General features: G+C 53.7%; 1 protein-coding gene across 2 annotated transcripts; it reads right to left on the bottom strand.

Moving 5' to 3' along the window:
* On the bottom strand, positions 1-12344 carry NAGK (N-acetylglucosamine kinase). Of its 2 annotated transcripts, XM_004609134.2 has the most exons (10): positions 12019-12338; positions 9746-9830; positions 9486-9584; positions 6880-7021; positions 5910-6020; positions 5164-5276; positions 3279-3366; positions 2252-2349; positions 1119-1197; positions 1-279 (listed from the first exon to the last, which is right to left on the bottom strand). In XM_004609134.2, exons 1-10 carry the CDS (start codon positions 12045-12047, stop codon positions 89-91), a joined length of 1035 nt encoding a protein of 344 aa, XP_004609191.1. In that variant the 5' UTR covers positions 12048-12338; the 3' UTR covers positions 1-88. The 2 variants fall into 2 exon arrangements, with proteins under 2 accessions (XP_004609191.1, XP_054977759.1); XM_055121784.1 differs by lacking the exons at positions 1-279; positions 1119-1197 and adding an exon at positions 1458-1828 and having other exon boundaries at positions 12019-12344.
* Between the last annotated feature and the right edge of the window lie 1203 nt (positions 12345-13547).

Genomic DNA, 13547 nt, shown 5'->3' with positions numbered 1-13547 from the left:
GTGGATAAAGTGCATTTATTTTCTTCTGTTTCCAACCCCCCCCCCCAAGACTTGGAGGGAGTCGGCAGGGGGGATCCAGAATCAGCCCCTAGGAGAAAGTGTAAGAGTAGAAGGCAGTGGCATTGACCTTGTAGTCCAGGGGGAGGCGGTGCCCGATGTGCTTGGCGCCGAGACTGGCGCTGCCCAGGGCAGATGAGTGGCACAGCTTCATCAGTGTAAAGCTAGAGAAGGAATTCTGAGCCTGGCTCTCTCTGCCCTGCGTCAGCGCTGACAGGAAACCTGAAGGGAAAAGGACGCAGAGGGCAGAAGTGAGAGGGGGAGCAGCAGCCGACGGTGGAGGGCGGGGAGGGGTCACAGAAGAAGGGAAGGGGCCCAGGCCCTGGGGCACTGTTTCGTGCTCCTAGAGGGACACACACAGGCCAACTCCCCAGCAGGAGCCAGGTAATGGTTGTGGGGTCCTCGAATCGGCAGCTCCCCAGCACCCAATGCTGGGACCCCGGGGTGCCGAGGGGGCTTCTGCAGTGTCTAAGAGAGAACATGCCTTTGCCCACCATGAGGCTGCCAGGAAGTGGTGCTCGTTCTGGCTGTGCTAACAGGGATGTTTGTCATACGCCAGTCACAAACTCTGGTTTTAAATTCATCTGTCTTTAATCGATTTTGTGGGGGTTTTTTTGGTTTTTTGAGTCACACCCGGCGATGCACAGGGATTACTCCTGGCTCTGCACTCAGGAATTACTCCTGGTGGTGCTCAGGGGACTGTATGGGATGCTGGGAATCGAACCAGGTCAGCAGCGTGCAAGGCAAACGCCCTACCAGCTGTGCTATCGCCCCAGCCCCTTTCATTGATTTTTAAACAATGCTCATTTTCATAAATTCTTTGGAAAAGAACAAGGTGTGGTGTTGTGTTTTTGTTTCTGCCATTTGTGGTGCTGAGGGACCTTAGGGTGCTGAGGGTTACTACATGGAGCTCACCCTTTGAGCCTTCTCACCCAACCCCTAAGGAAGATGTCACTGATGGGTTCAGAGAGGCTGGCTGGGACAGTGTAAAGGGTTCCCTGGCACAGTGGAGTTCTGAGGGCACATCCCTGTCCGTGCCCATTCCTTCCTCCCCTACTCACCTTCCTTCAACAACTCCCAACTTTTCCACACAGAGCCCACGCACAGGATGGGGAGGCCCAGCTCTCCTTGGAACAAGACCTGGGCGGAGAGCAGAGACAGATATTGGGGCAATTGAGCTTCTCCCATGACCCAGTGGCCCGCTGGTGCTTGAGGGTGGCTCCCAGTGGTGCTCAGAGGACCATACAGTGCAGCAGATCAAACCTGGGCCTTCCACATGCAAAGGAGATGCTCAGCCCACTGAGTTCTCAGCCCGGTCCAAAGTGGATCACCTCTTAAGACCAGCTCCTTATCCTAGTTACTCTCCTCTAGTGAAGAACTAGAAGGTAGACTCAAGAACAAAAGGGAGGAAGAGAGATTAGATTCACAAAGTAGAGAAGAGGGAAAAGGTTTAAGCCACAACACAAAGGAACAAGCAAGAGGGGCTGAAACAATAGCACAGCGGGTAGGGCGTTTGCCTTGCATGCAGCTGACCCCAGTTCGATTCCCAGTGTCCCATATGGTCCCCTGAGTATCACCAGGAGTAATTCCTGAGTGCATGAGCCAGGAGTAACCCCTGAGTATCGCTGGGTGTGACCCAAAAATCAAAAAATAAATAAAAAAATAAGGAACAAGCAAGAATGGAGGGAGATGAACAGAAACAAGCCTGAGACATACGGGACAGCAGTGGACAACACTGGACCAATTTACCATACAGGTAATGAGTCAGAGGCTGGAGAGAGAGCACAGGGATTAAGGTGCTTGCTTGCATGTGGTGGACCCTGGTTCGAGTCCCAGCACCACACATGGTTCCCAAGCACAGCCAGGAGTGATCCTGAACACAGAACCCAATAACAAAGACAAAGGGCCAATCGGAGAAGTGAGGCACTGCACCAAAGAACTCTTATTTTGGAGACACACCTGACAGTGCTCCCAGCTGGGTGCTAGAACGACCTTGTGGGTCTGGGGACTGAACCGCATGGAAAGTGTGTGTTGGATTCCTTTGAGCTGACCTCAGAGAGCCTTATGTGACAGCCTTGGTGTGGAATGCTTCTCGCGCCTATGTTCATTTATTTAAGCATCCAGCTGACAGCTGGGTGGGACAGTTCCATCCCGACAAGAACCCCACGGCTGCTGGCCTTCACCTCCTACTCACCGGGTCAATCTCGGGCAACACCGCCACAATGTGTTTGCCCAGCATCTGCCCGGCCTTCCTGAAGATGCAGCGGGAGAGGGCGTCTCCCTGCTCAGCCCCTGGGTAGGGAAGAGAGCTGATGAGGAACCGGGAACTACCAGGCCTCGTGAATGGGGCAGGCCAGCAAGGTGTCCCAGAGCGAGCAGATACTTGGAACTCAGAATCCCCCACCCATGGCACCTTGCTGAGCTGGCATCCAATGTGTCCTCTCCATCATAACTCGGACAAGGGACTTCCACCCTCCAAAGGGTGATTTCAGGTGCCTGAGAAAGGCAGCACCCATTACAGTGGCACCCTGGCAACTGGTATGGGTGAGTCTGTCCGTATTCAGTCTGTGCTCAGATCCCTCAGCTCTGGGGCTCCAAGACTGTACTTCAGTCTGTGTTACTGTCCTCCTACACACACACACACACACACACACACACACACACACACACCAGTAGTCTGCTGTTGGTTGGCTCCAAGACTGTGCTTTAGTCTGTGTTCCTGTCCTCCTACACACACACACACACACACACACACACACACACACACACACACACACACACACACACACACACACTCCTGACAAGCTCTAGGACTCTTTCTCCTGATGCCCAACTAAATATTCCTAGCCTCTCCACAATCCTCTATGTATCACTGGTTTAGAAACATTAAAACATTTCAAATTAGCCCACAGGACAATTCTTCATAAGTTTCTCAGAAACATGTTCCTTGACAACTGACCTACAAGAGCCAGGTCAGTTGTTAAGGAAAACAGAGGGCGTCAAGCAATTAGCACTACAGCCTGTGTGTCGGTTCCACTGCCCAGTGCCCATCAGGACCAAGGCTCCCGATGGCAGTGAACTACAGTCACTTGATCAAAGGAAACTGACTCTGAGTTCTACACCACACCCCTCCCCACCTCCCACCCCATCCCATTAAGAAGGCTTTGGGGAACAAAGTCAGATAAAGCCTGCCCCACCTCCCGCCCCCCCACCCCCGTTACCTTCTGCAATTTTCCGGCAAAACCCAGCGAACCTGCTTTTATCAAAGTCCCTGTACAAGTGAGTGAGGATTCCCAGGCGATCAGGCACCTAAGAGTGACAGGGAACGTGATGGTTATTGGAAGCAAAGGAAAACCCGGAGCCCACCCACCCTTGCTGGCCTTCCTGGCGTCCCTTCCATCTGAAGAACTAGAAGAACATTTATTCGCTTATGTTCGTGCACTCCAGAGGGGGCAAGGATTTGGGATTCCTTCTTGAGAAACTATATTCGTTTTCCCTAGCACAAATGCTATTGTCTCTTACAGATTAGCTTGGATACAGCATAGAGCATAGATGTGGGCTCACCGAAGTGTGGTCTATAGTTCCTCAGGATGCTTTTTGTTGTTGTTGTTTTTTGCTTTTCGGGTCACACCCAGCGATGCACAGGGGTTACTCCTGGCTCTACACTCAGGAATTACTCCTGGTGGTGCTGGGGGACCATATGGGAAGCTGGGAATAGAACCCAGGTTGGCTGCGTGCAAGGCAAATGCCCTACCCGCTGTGCTATCACTCCAGCCCCTCAGGATGCTTTTCTAAAGCTTTCTTGGATCAAAGCGACCTGAGGGCCATTGCACATTGCATTTCTCTCTTAAATGAGGCACAGGGCACACTAGCAAACTGAAGGCTCTGAAAAGCCCTCAACCCAGGAAACTGATTTGTCTCTTCCAAATGAATTTGACCTTCTTCCATGCCCCCAAAATTTATGTACCTGTAACCCCTAGGTCTGGAGGAACCAGTGATTTCCCCAGAACATGACTAAAAGTAGAAGATGGAGCAAACAAAACGTAAGCACTGAACTCATGATTTAACACATGGAGCTGGGGCTGCAATTTGTGTTAAGCCACAGTCAAGTGCAAGACCGTCAGCCTGTAACATTCTCAGGCATTCTCACTTCATCTCTGTAACAACTGTGTGAGAAGGCAAGGGCCGAAGAAGGAGGAAGCGGTGGCCGTATCAGTGCAGTGTGAACCCACACGCTGAGACAATCTGGTTTAACTGCACTCCCGACAGAAGCTGCTACAGCAAGTGATTTCTCTTCCTGGTCCCTCCCTATTCCTCCCAGTGGCTCAGGACAGTTTCTCCTTTGTCATCAACCCCTGAGCCCCTGAGAATGCAAATTCTTACCTCCCAGCATTTCCAATCTCCTTCCTTGGCCCAGGTCCCAGCCAAAGTGCCTCACTGTGTGTGTGGCGGGGGGAGGGATGGGGTGTCTCACCCGATGTCTCCCACCTTTCTTTACCTTCTCCCCACACTTTCCCTCTCGTTTGACTAAAGGAGCTGTTTTCTAGGCCGCTCCCTGCGCGCCTACATGGAGAGAAAATAGATTCTGGGGTCCACCGCCTTTCCAGGCTCACCTGCTCACCTTTTTGATTCATACCCAGTGATGTGCAGAGGCTGCACCTGGCAGTGCTCAGGGGCACTGTGTGGTCCCAGGGCTCAAACTCTGGGCCTCAGCGTGCAAAGCAGGTACCTTGGCCCATCATGCCGCCTTCCTAGCCCCTGGCCCTGCCCCAACCAGCTCTCCTCCTGACCCCTCTTCAGCGGAGGGGGAGCTCACTCACTGCCCCACACACCTGTGCACGTTCCTGTGCTAGCTTGTGTCTGCGTGCGGTGCTCTCACCTCATCCTGTACTTCTTGTTCCTGCCAAGAATGTGGCCCTCCCGCTCCTGCCAGCAGGGCCCAGCTGCCCTCTGAATGCTGTCTCGAACTCCCACACCCTCCAGGGCTGACTTCACCCCGGCTTTCCTCCACTCTCAGTCCCTCCCCTGCACCTGCGTGGGTTCCCAGTACCATATCCCCGGTGAACATGCTTCCTGGGCCGGGTGGCAGCAGGGGCGGGTGGGTACCTGGAAATAGGCGAACATGGCCTGTTTGACGTAGCGAATGTCATGAGGAGTCACCTCCAGGTTGTCGATGGAGTCGAACACGGTCTTCACAGCCTGGTGTGCAATCCAGTAGGCTGTTGGGGGCAGAGGGGTGGGGGTGGGGGTGGGGGTGGTTATCTCCCCAAGCTAGCAGGGGAGGACACTGAGACCTGCTTGGCCAGGAGAAAAAAAAGTTTCCTGGTTCCCAGCCATGGGCTCTCCCCGCACAGTACTTGGGCAAACTGTTCATGTGACAGAGCGCAGTTCACCTGGAATGAGGCCCCAGAGGGAGCCTGGGGGCCCAGCTCTACTGGGTGTGGGTCCCGCTAACAAAATAAACTGCAGGTGACTAGATAAGAAGACTGGATGGGGAACAAACTGTCACATCAACAACGCCTATCTAAAAAATAAAGACAACAGAATCAGGTGCCACACACCCCTGGTGTCACACTGCATGCTGGACGCAGACCCCCCACACAGGGGACAGCCTCAGTTTCCCTCTCCCACCCACGCACAGGGCGACCCCTCCAGGCATCAACCCCACCCCCTGGATGTCAAAAGCCAACAATAGCCTGAGGCTGTTTCCCTCAGATCTCCAGCAGCAGCTGTCTCAAGGGGACCCCAAGGGCCCGCGGGTGTATAGGAGGCGGGGAGCTGGGGGAGGGTGACACAGGGAGCTACAGGAAGGGAAGGGCCCAGACCTCTCAGCTCGCCCCTCAGTCGCTCACCTGAGCCCTCGTCCCCCATCATGTGGCCCCAGCCGCCGCAGCCGCTCTCTGAGCCGTCGGGGTTGACCAGCCGGCAGCTGGAACCCGTCCCAGAGATGAGCACAATGCCACCTGCAGAAAGGGCGTCGGAAGCTCAGTGGCCCAGGCCAGGCCTGGAGCGCATATTCCCAACTGAGGAGAGATTCGAACCTCCGCCGGGCTCAGTCGGCAACCCCCACCTCCCGCCCCATGTCCAGCCTGCAAGGAAGGTTCGGCCTCAGGGAAAGGCCAAGCAGGCCCAGGCCTTCCCTGGAGGGCCATACAGGCTGACAGTGCCCCTGCTTCACTGCACTTACCCCCCCACCCCCGCGCCAGGGATTGTGCTGACTCTGATCCCTCTCACTCACGAGTTCCATGGGCCCCACACTGTCAGTGAGGAGAGGGCCAGTAACTTCCCAGAGCAAGCGGCAGTGAAGTCACTGAAGCTCAAGTGCCCATCCCGCGCTGCCTGGGGCTTCCTGCATGCTCCCAGAGCCCTCTCTGCTTGCTTCTCGGCACCCCCAGGACAGCCTCCATCACCACATGGCCCCAGAGGCCCCTGTTCCCCAGGAACCCCAGGTAGTTTTTTGGTTTGGGGGGTTGTACCCGGCCATGCCTAGGGCTGATTCCTCGCTCTGTGTGCCAGGGATTCATCCTGGCAGTGTCATGTCATACCGAGGGTCGTGGGCCAGGTGGGCCATGTACAAGGCAAGTGCCTTAACCCCTGTACTGTCTCTCTGGCCCGGGGGTCCAGGTGTGACTGACTCTGCACCTGGACTCCCACAAGACACCCCCTTACCCCTTCCTGTCCCACACTTGCTCTGGCAGGGACTGTAGCTAATAAATGTGGATGGGGTGGGGGTGGTGCAGATACGACTTTGTCTATTTGCCTCATAGACAAAATCTGCCAGAAGACAGGTTCTCAGCCTCACCCCTCTCTCCACTTCCTCACCGTCTGGCGTGGCTGTGGCAATGGAGCCGGCGGCGTCACTCGTCATGAAGTAGCTTTTACTCAGGGAGGGAAATCTGTCCTTCAGCGCCTGGGTTAGTATCCTCACTGCCTCTTGCTGCTCCCCACCACTCAAGGACAGGCCCTAGGCGACCAGGGAAGGGAGTGAGTCAGCAGGGCCCCAGACTCGCTCCCTTCCCAGCCCCCTCCCTGCCCACCACTGGCCTCTGACAAGTGGGCACAGCTGCCTTCCACGGCATACAGACTCCCCCAAGGGTCCCGGCTCTAATGCCTGAGCTGGGAGAGATCAAAGAGGGAGTTCAACAGTTTGACAAGCCGAGGTTTGGAGCTTGGCAGGATGTGGTGCCCTTAGCAGAAATCCAGGCAGAGGAGCAAAAAGAGGAGAGATGGAGGAATGAGTCTGTGCCCGCAGAATATCTCAGAACATCATCCAGGGAAGAGTAAATAAAATTACAAAAAAAAAGGAGGGGCTGGAGCGATAGCACAGTGGGTAGGGCATTTGCCTTGCACATGGCCATCCCAGGTTCGAATCCCAGCATCCCATATGGTCCCCTGAGCACCACCAGGAGTAATTCCTGAGTGCAGAGCCAGGAGTAACCCCTGTGCATCGCCGGGTGTAACCCAAAAAGAGAAAAAAAAAAACTTTTAAAAAAGGAAAACAGCGCTTTTCTGCTATTGCACAAGCACGATCCCGGAGGCAACTGAACTACTTTGGACACGAGCAGCTCACAGAAATGCCTCCAGACTGTGAACTGAGCCACTGCCCCATGCAGCGCCAGCTGCGTGACCTAATATCTCTTAATTGTCAGCAATGTGAAACGGTTCCTTTTTAGCAGGTCTGACTATGGGGGGAAACTCCAAACAATAATACTGAGTTTTTTGTTGAAATATTTAAGGTAATCAAAGTAGCAGCCATTTCTCTAGACTGTGAACTAAGCCACAGCCCCACGCCGGCCGAGGAGAGGAAATATCCTCCTTTCTCGGTTCTTTTCCCTTTTCGAAGAGAAACGCGGTGTGGCATCCACCATATTATGAGGTCTATTAAGCAGGCACAAACTTAGAGGCGTGGGAATGGGAAGGAAAAAAAATGATGTACTTGGAACAGCAGGACACTTGGGCAGTCTCAGGCCGATACCAGCGCATGCTCCGCCAAGATTCGACCAGACCGGGTGGCCACACTTTTGTGCGGCCGCATTGCTGCTGATCAATCAGAATCTGGAGGCCAACTAGACTACTTTTGGTTCCAGAAACTGCTTGCAGCCATGTCTCTAGACTGTGAACTAAGCCATAGCCCCATGCCGGCCGAGGACGGGAAATATCCTTTCTTCTTGTCGGGCAGTGTGGCGTCAGCCATAGTATGAGGACTATTTATTAAGCAGGCATGAACTTGGTGGCGCGGGAAGGAAGGAAAAAAAAATTTATGTACTTGAAACAGCGAGACTTCATATCTCTCCATTCACAGCAATGGAAAACTAATTATCAAATGCTTCCTTGGCAGCAGGGCTGTCTTTTTTGAGGGGAAATTCCAACAACAGTGAGTTTTGTGTTGAAATATGGAATGTAATCAAGGTAAAGAGAAAATGAAGTGAAATTTATCAATTACGCAGGTGGGGATGGGGGTGGGGGACGGGGGTTGGGAGGTATACTGGGGTCTTTGGTAGTGGAATATGGGCACTGGTGAAGGGATGGGTGTTTGAGTATTGTATAACTGAGACATAAGGCTGAGAACTTTGTAACTTTCCACATGGTGATTCAATAAAATAAATAAATTTTAAAAATTAAATTAAATTTAAAAAAATTTTTAAAAAAGAGGAAAACAGCAACAATAAAACAGAATACATGGTCAGGGAGTAACCACAGCCACAGCCCCTTGGGAGATAGGACTGAGCCGAGAGTGAGGGCTGACCTTTTCTGAGCACCTTGGGGTCAGGGTTCTGTGCTAATAGGTCTGATGTGGTTCTTGTCATTTCACTTTCCAGACCACTGTGGGGGCAGCCACTGTTGCCTGTCATTTCCAAATGAGGAAACAGAGGCCCAGGAAGTGGCCTGCTGAGGGTCCCACAAATACTGAGTGAGAAAGCTGGGGCTTTTTTGTGTTTGGACTCCCTGGTGTCTGGTGCTTTCTTCCACCTAGAAATCTGGTGTCGAGTTTGCAGGGACAATTTGCCTCACACATCCCTGGTGTCCAGTGGTAAGAAAGCTGGAATTCAAACCAAGGTGTCAGTTTGAAAAAAGCCCCGTGGTGGGGGCTGGAGTGATAGCATAGCGAGTAGGGCATTTGCCTTGCATGCGGCCGACCCGGATTCAAATCCCAGCATCCCATATGGTCCCCTGAGCACCGCCAGGGGTGATTCCTGAGTGCAGAGCCAGGAGTAACCCCTGTGCACCGCCAGGGGTTACTCCTGGCAAAAAAAAAAAAAGAGAAAAAGAAAAAAGCCCCGTGGTCCTGTCATCCTGTGACTCCCAGGTAACTGCAGCTACACAAAAGGCCGCTCGGACATGAGTTTCTAGGCCTAGAAGACCCTCAGGCCCTCACACTCTTGCGGGAGGCGACGTAGCATCACCCCCAGGATCTGCCCGAGACTCACCAAGCTCTGCAGTGGTACCAGAGGATCCGCCCCTGCTTTCTCTTTGGCCTTGCTCACCATGTCGTTGATCCTCTCCACACACTTGTCCACCCCAATCAGCTGGCCTCAGTCAAAGGAAAGAGGAGTTACAAAGGCTTGTCGGCCCTGTGTTCACCCACTGCAAATCCAGCCACCATCCCACCGGAGTTAGAGAACTAAACCACAATCAAGTCCACTGCACGCTCCCCTCCAGAAAAAAATAAATAAATAACAGCCTTTACCCAGTGGTTTGTGCCGAGTCCATCCTCCTCTGCCAGGATCTGTCCATCCTCCGAGAGTAAAAGGACCTTGGACTGTGTGCCCCCGCTACAGAACACAAAGGAGACAATTGGTCCCGCTCAAGAAATCCTGCCCACTGAGACTTAAACCTGAAAGCTTTGTAACTGTTCTCACGGTGATTCAATAATAAAATAAGATAAAATAATTAAGTAAAAAAAAAATCCTGGCACTACACCAGAACCCCAGCCAGTCCTGGTCACAGGCAGAATCCAGAACAGAGAGAGCTTTGGCAAACCCAATGACCATTCCCAAGCCCAGCCCTGTGGCGTGGTGTTTGCTACCTATACTGTTGGAGTAAAGCAAAGTTTTTGTTTGGTTTTTATTTTGTTTTTGGTCCACACCCAGGGATGCTCAGTCCTTACTCCTGGCTCTGCATTCAGGAATCACTCCTGGTGGTGCTCAGGAGACTAGGGTTGCTAGGGATCAAACCCAAGTTATCAGATGTGCAAGGCAAGCGCTGTACCGTACCATCTCCCCAGCCCCTGGAACACAATTTTTACTTAGTTTCCTCTGGAGATGTCCTGATCATGTAAGACGCTACTAAGAGATCACCAAGTTCTTGAAACCTCTTACATGTGACCCACTCCCACAGTGCCTTAAGCTCAGCCCCGTAACTAGGAAGGATTCCAGTATTACAAATGGGATTTCAGTTGGGGGTTCAACAGATTATGAGCTCCTTCGGGTCAAGCTCCAAATCATTCACCCGTCCTCATGGAACCAGAGCCTGGGACAGGCAACACACAGCAAGTGCAGCTAAAGAAAATGGCATATCTGAACCCGAGCGATAGTAAATTGGGTGGGGAGCTTGCCTTGCATGTAGCAGACACGGGTTTGATTCCCGGCAACCCATATGGTCCCTGGAGCACAGTCAGATATAATTCCTTTGTGCAGAGCAAGGAGTAACCCTGAGCATCACTGGATGTGGGCCAAAAAGAGACAGAGACAGAGATAGAGACAGAGACAGAATGGCATATTTCTGCTTCTCTAGACCAAAACCGACTTTCAACATCAAGCTCCCAAGTGGCTCCTGTCACTCACTGGGCAGGGAGTGTGTATAAACCTACTTAAGGAACTAAGAGTTCCAGTGCTTACTAGGGAGTAAATGCTAGCTAGGAGGGAGGTCTGCTAGGCTATGGAGGTATGAGGGTATGCGTCTTTATTGATCAGTACTTTCAGGGATACCTACTGACCAGAGTCAAAGAAGACAAAGAAGTTTCAGGAGTTCCATGCACAAGGTGGGAGTGGCAATAACCAAGAAGCCAGACCTGGGATGTGGCTGCCAAAGAAGTGAATCAGATCTCAAATTCCAAAGCAAGTGGCTAGGTGGAGGCCACAGCCATCCACTACAATGATCAGGCACACTCAGTTGCACATCATGTAGTCATCAAACGGGACTAGGCAACCGGCTCCTTCATTCTAACTTCACACATATAAGTCAGTGAAAACCATAGTGCAAAGGTCTTGCCCCGCAGCCGTGGGGCAATACACAGTTGTAAGAAGTCCAGTACGCAAGCTTCTGAGCAGGTTAAAATGCAAGAAAAACTCTGGAGCCTCAAGCGGAGACGGGGCAGGGTGAGAGGGGAGGGGGGCATGTGGAGAGAGATGACCACTCAGCCTGCAGCACCCAGCTCCCAGAAATCCTCAGGCAAAGATCTTGGTCCAGGTTCCCGCGGCGCTCCCCACCCCTACTCATAACACCTGTTCGGCAAAACGATCTGAACGATGGAAAATAGAAGGAAAAGGGATTTCTCTTCCTTGTGTGGGGTGGGGGGGTGTGACTCCACAGTGAACTACAAAGACCTCCCTTTGGGGTGTGGCAAGCTCAGAAATCCTGCAAGGTACTCGCCCACACACTGAGGGCCACCTGCGGGGCAGGCCCTCCCCTCCCCCCCCACACGCCCCCTATGCAAGCCCCGCAGTGCAAAGTGACCTGCTGGACACACACACACACACACACACACACACAACGCCCCCTGTGCTGGACACACACATACACACACACACAAAACGCCCCCTGTGCAAGAAGCTCGGCAATGCAAAGTGGCCGCGGCACGAGGCCACCCGCGGGGCATACACGCCCCCCACCTGCTGTCCAAGCCCCGCAGTGCAAAGTGACTGCGGCGCGAGGCCACTAGCCCGCCGGATGGCACCTTCCTCTGACCGTGCCATCGGGCCAGGCCGCCCTTGGGGACTCCCTCCACCCGCCCACACTCACCCCTCGACGCCTCCATAGAGCCCGGTCATGCTGCTGTGGGCGCCGGCGCAGCTCCAACACTTCCCGATCCACCCGGCCCGGGTGCTGTCGGCCCCGCCCCCTTATCACGTGAGCATCTCTCCGGGGGCGGGGCTTCGAGCGCGCATGTGCAGACCTTCCCCCGCCGCGAGTCCCGGACACACCGCACCCCGAGGTGGCGAACCGGCTTCCCCCGCGCCCACTCGCGACCCCGATACAGCTCTTCCCGTTTCCCCGCCCCTTGGCTAGCCAGACCCAGCTTTCGGACACGACAGCAGATGCCAAGCAGAGGGGTCGGGAAGAGTCGGTTACCGCGCCCGGGCGCCTGCGCGCTCCCGGCGAGCCACGTCGGCGCTCTCGGGAACGCGCGCAGTGACGCGGGACCTGGAGCGCGGACCCCGGAGCTTCCGGCCTCGCGTAACCCCACAAGCACCTCTGGCAGAAGGGTCTAGGGACCCCTTCAGCACCGTCGGAGGTCCGAAAACCGAACTGATAATAAGAATAATAAATGACTGCAGTGTGCAGCCCAAGAGTTGCCCGGTGATAGCAATGTCACGCGTGCGCGACAACAAATTCCCATGTTTTTTTAGCACCTTGGCTGCGAGGTGAACTAGCAGATTTGGTTACTGGAGCTTGGTTGCTCTCCAGTCAGTTCTCTTCCTTAGGCTTTTGGAAAGGCACGAAGGGAAGGAGGAAGGACTGGCCAGGCCTGGTGGCACCTGCAGACTTGGAAGATTCTTCATAGTTCTGGGGACAAACGTGCCCAAAGTCTCGGGCACCTGGAGTGCCCAGCTGTTTTTGACCCCTCCCTGGTTAACAGCAGCCCAGGGTCTGTTCCTTCACCGGGCAGGCTTCAGGCCGGCCGAGGGCTCCCTCTACCCTCCCCAGTAGTCACTGTTTTTAGGGAAAACCCCTGCAATAGGCTCTTTCTTCCGTGATAGGAGCAGTCTGCTGATGTTCGATATGAACGTTTGACCCATATCAGTGGGTATTGGAGGGCAAAACCTCCATCAGGAGGCTAAGGAGTCATAGTTTTAAATGCCACTATAGGGGACTGGAGCGATAGCACAGCAGGTAGGGCGTTTGCCTTGCACATGGCTGACCCGGGTTCGATTCCCAGCATCCCATAGTCTCCTGAGCACCGCCAGGGGTAATTCCTGAGTGCAGAGCCAGGAGTAACCCCTGAGCATCGCCGGGTGTAACCCAAAAAGCAAAATAAAATAAAATGCCACTATAGTGGCAGGAGTGATATAGTACAATTGGTAGGGCACCTGCCTTGCATGTGGCCGACCTGGGTTTGATCCCTGGCATCCTATATGGTCCCTCAGCACCGCCAAGAGTGATTCCTTAGCACAGAGGAATAACCGCCGAACAACAACGGGTGTGCCCCACTCCCCCCACCAAAAAAATGCCACTATACATGAGATCCAAACTTTATAATGTGCCTGTCAAGATAGCAGGCTGGAGGCTACAGAGGCAATTAGGGAATTTGGGACTTCTGAAAGGATTGG

This window comes from Sorex araneus, chromosome X, assembly GCF_027595985.1.
Source record: "Sorex araneus isolate mSorAra2 chromosome X, mSorAra2.pri, whole genome shotgun sequence".
Taxonomy (NCBI): Eukaryota; Metazoa; Chordata; class Mammalia; order Eulipotyphla; family Soricidae; genus Sorex; species Sorex araneus.
Note: the sequence above shows the minus strand (reverse complement) of the source record. Positions and strands in the feature narration are given on the sequence as shown.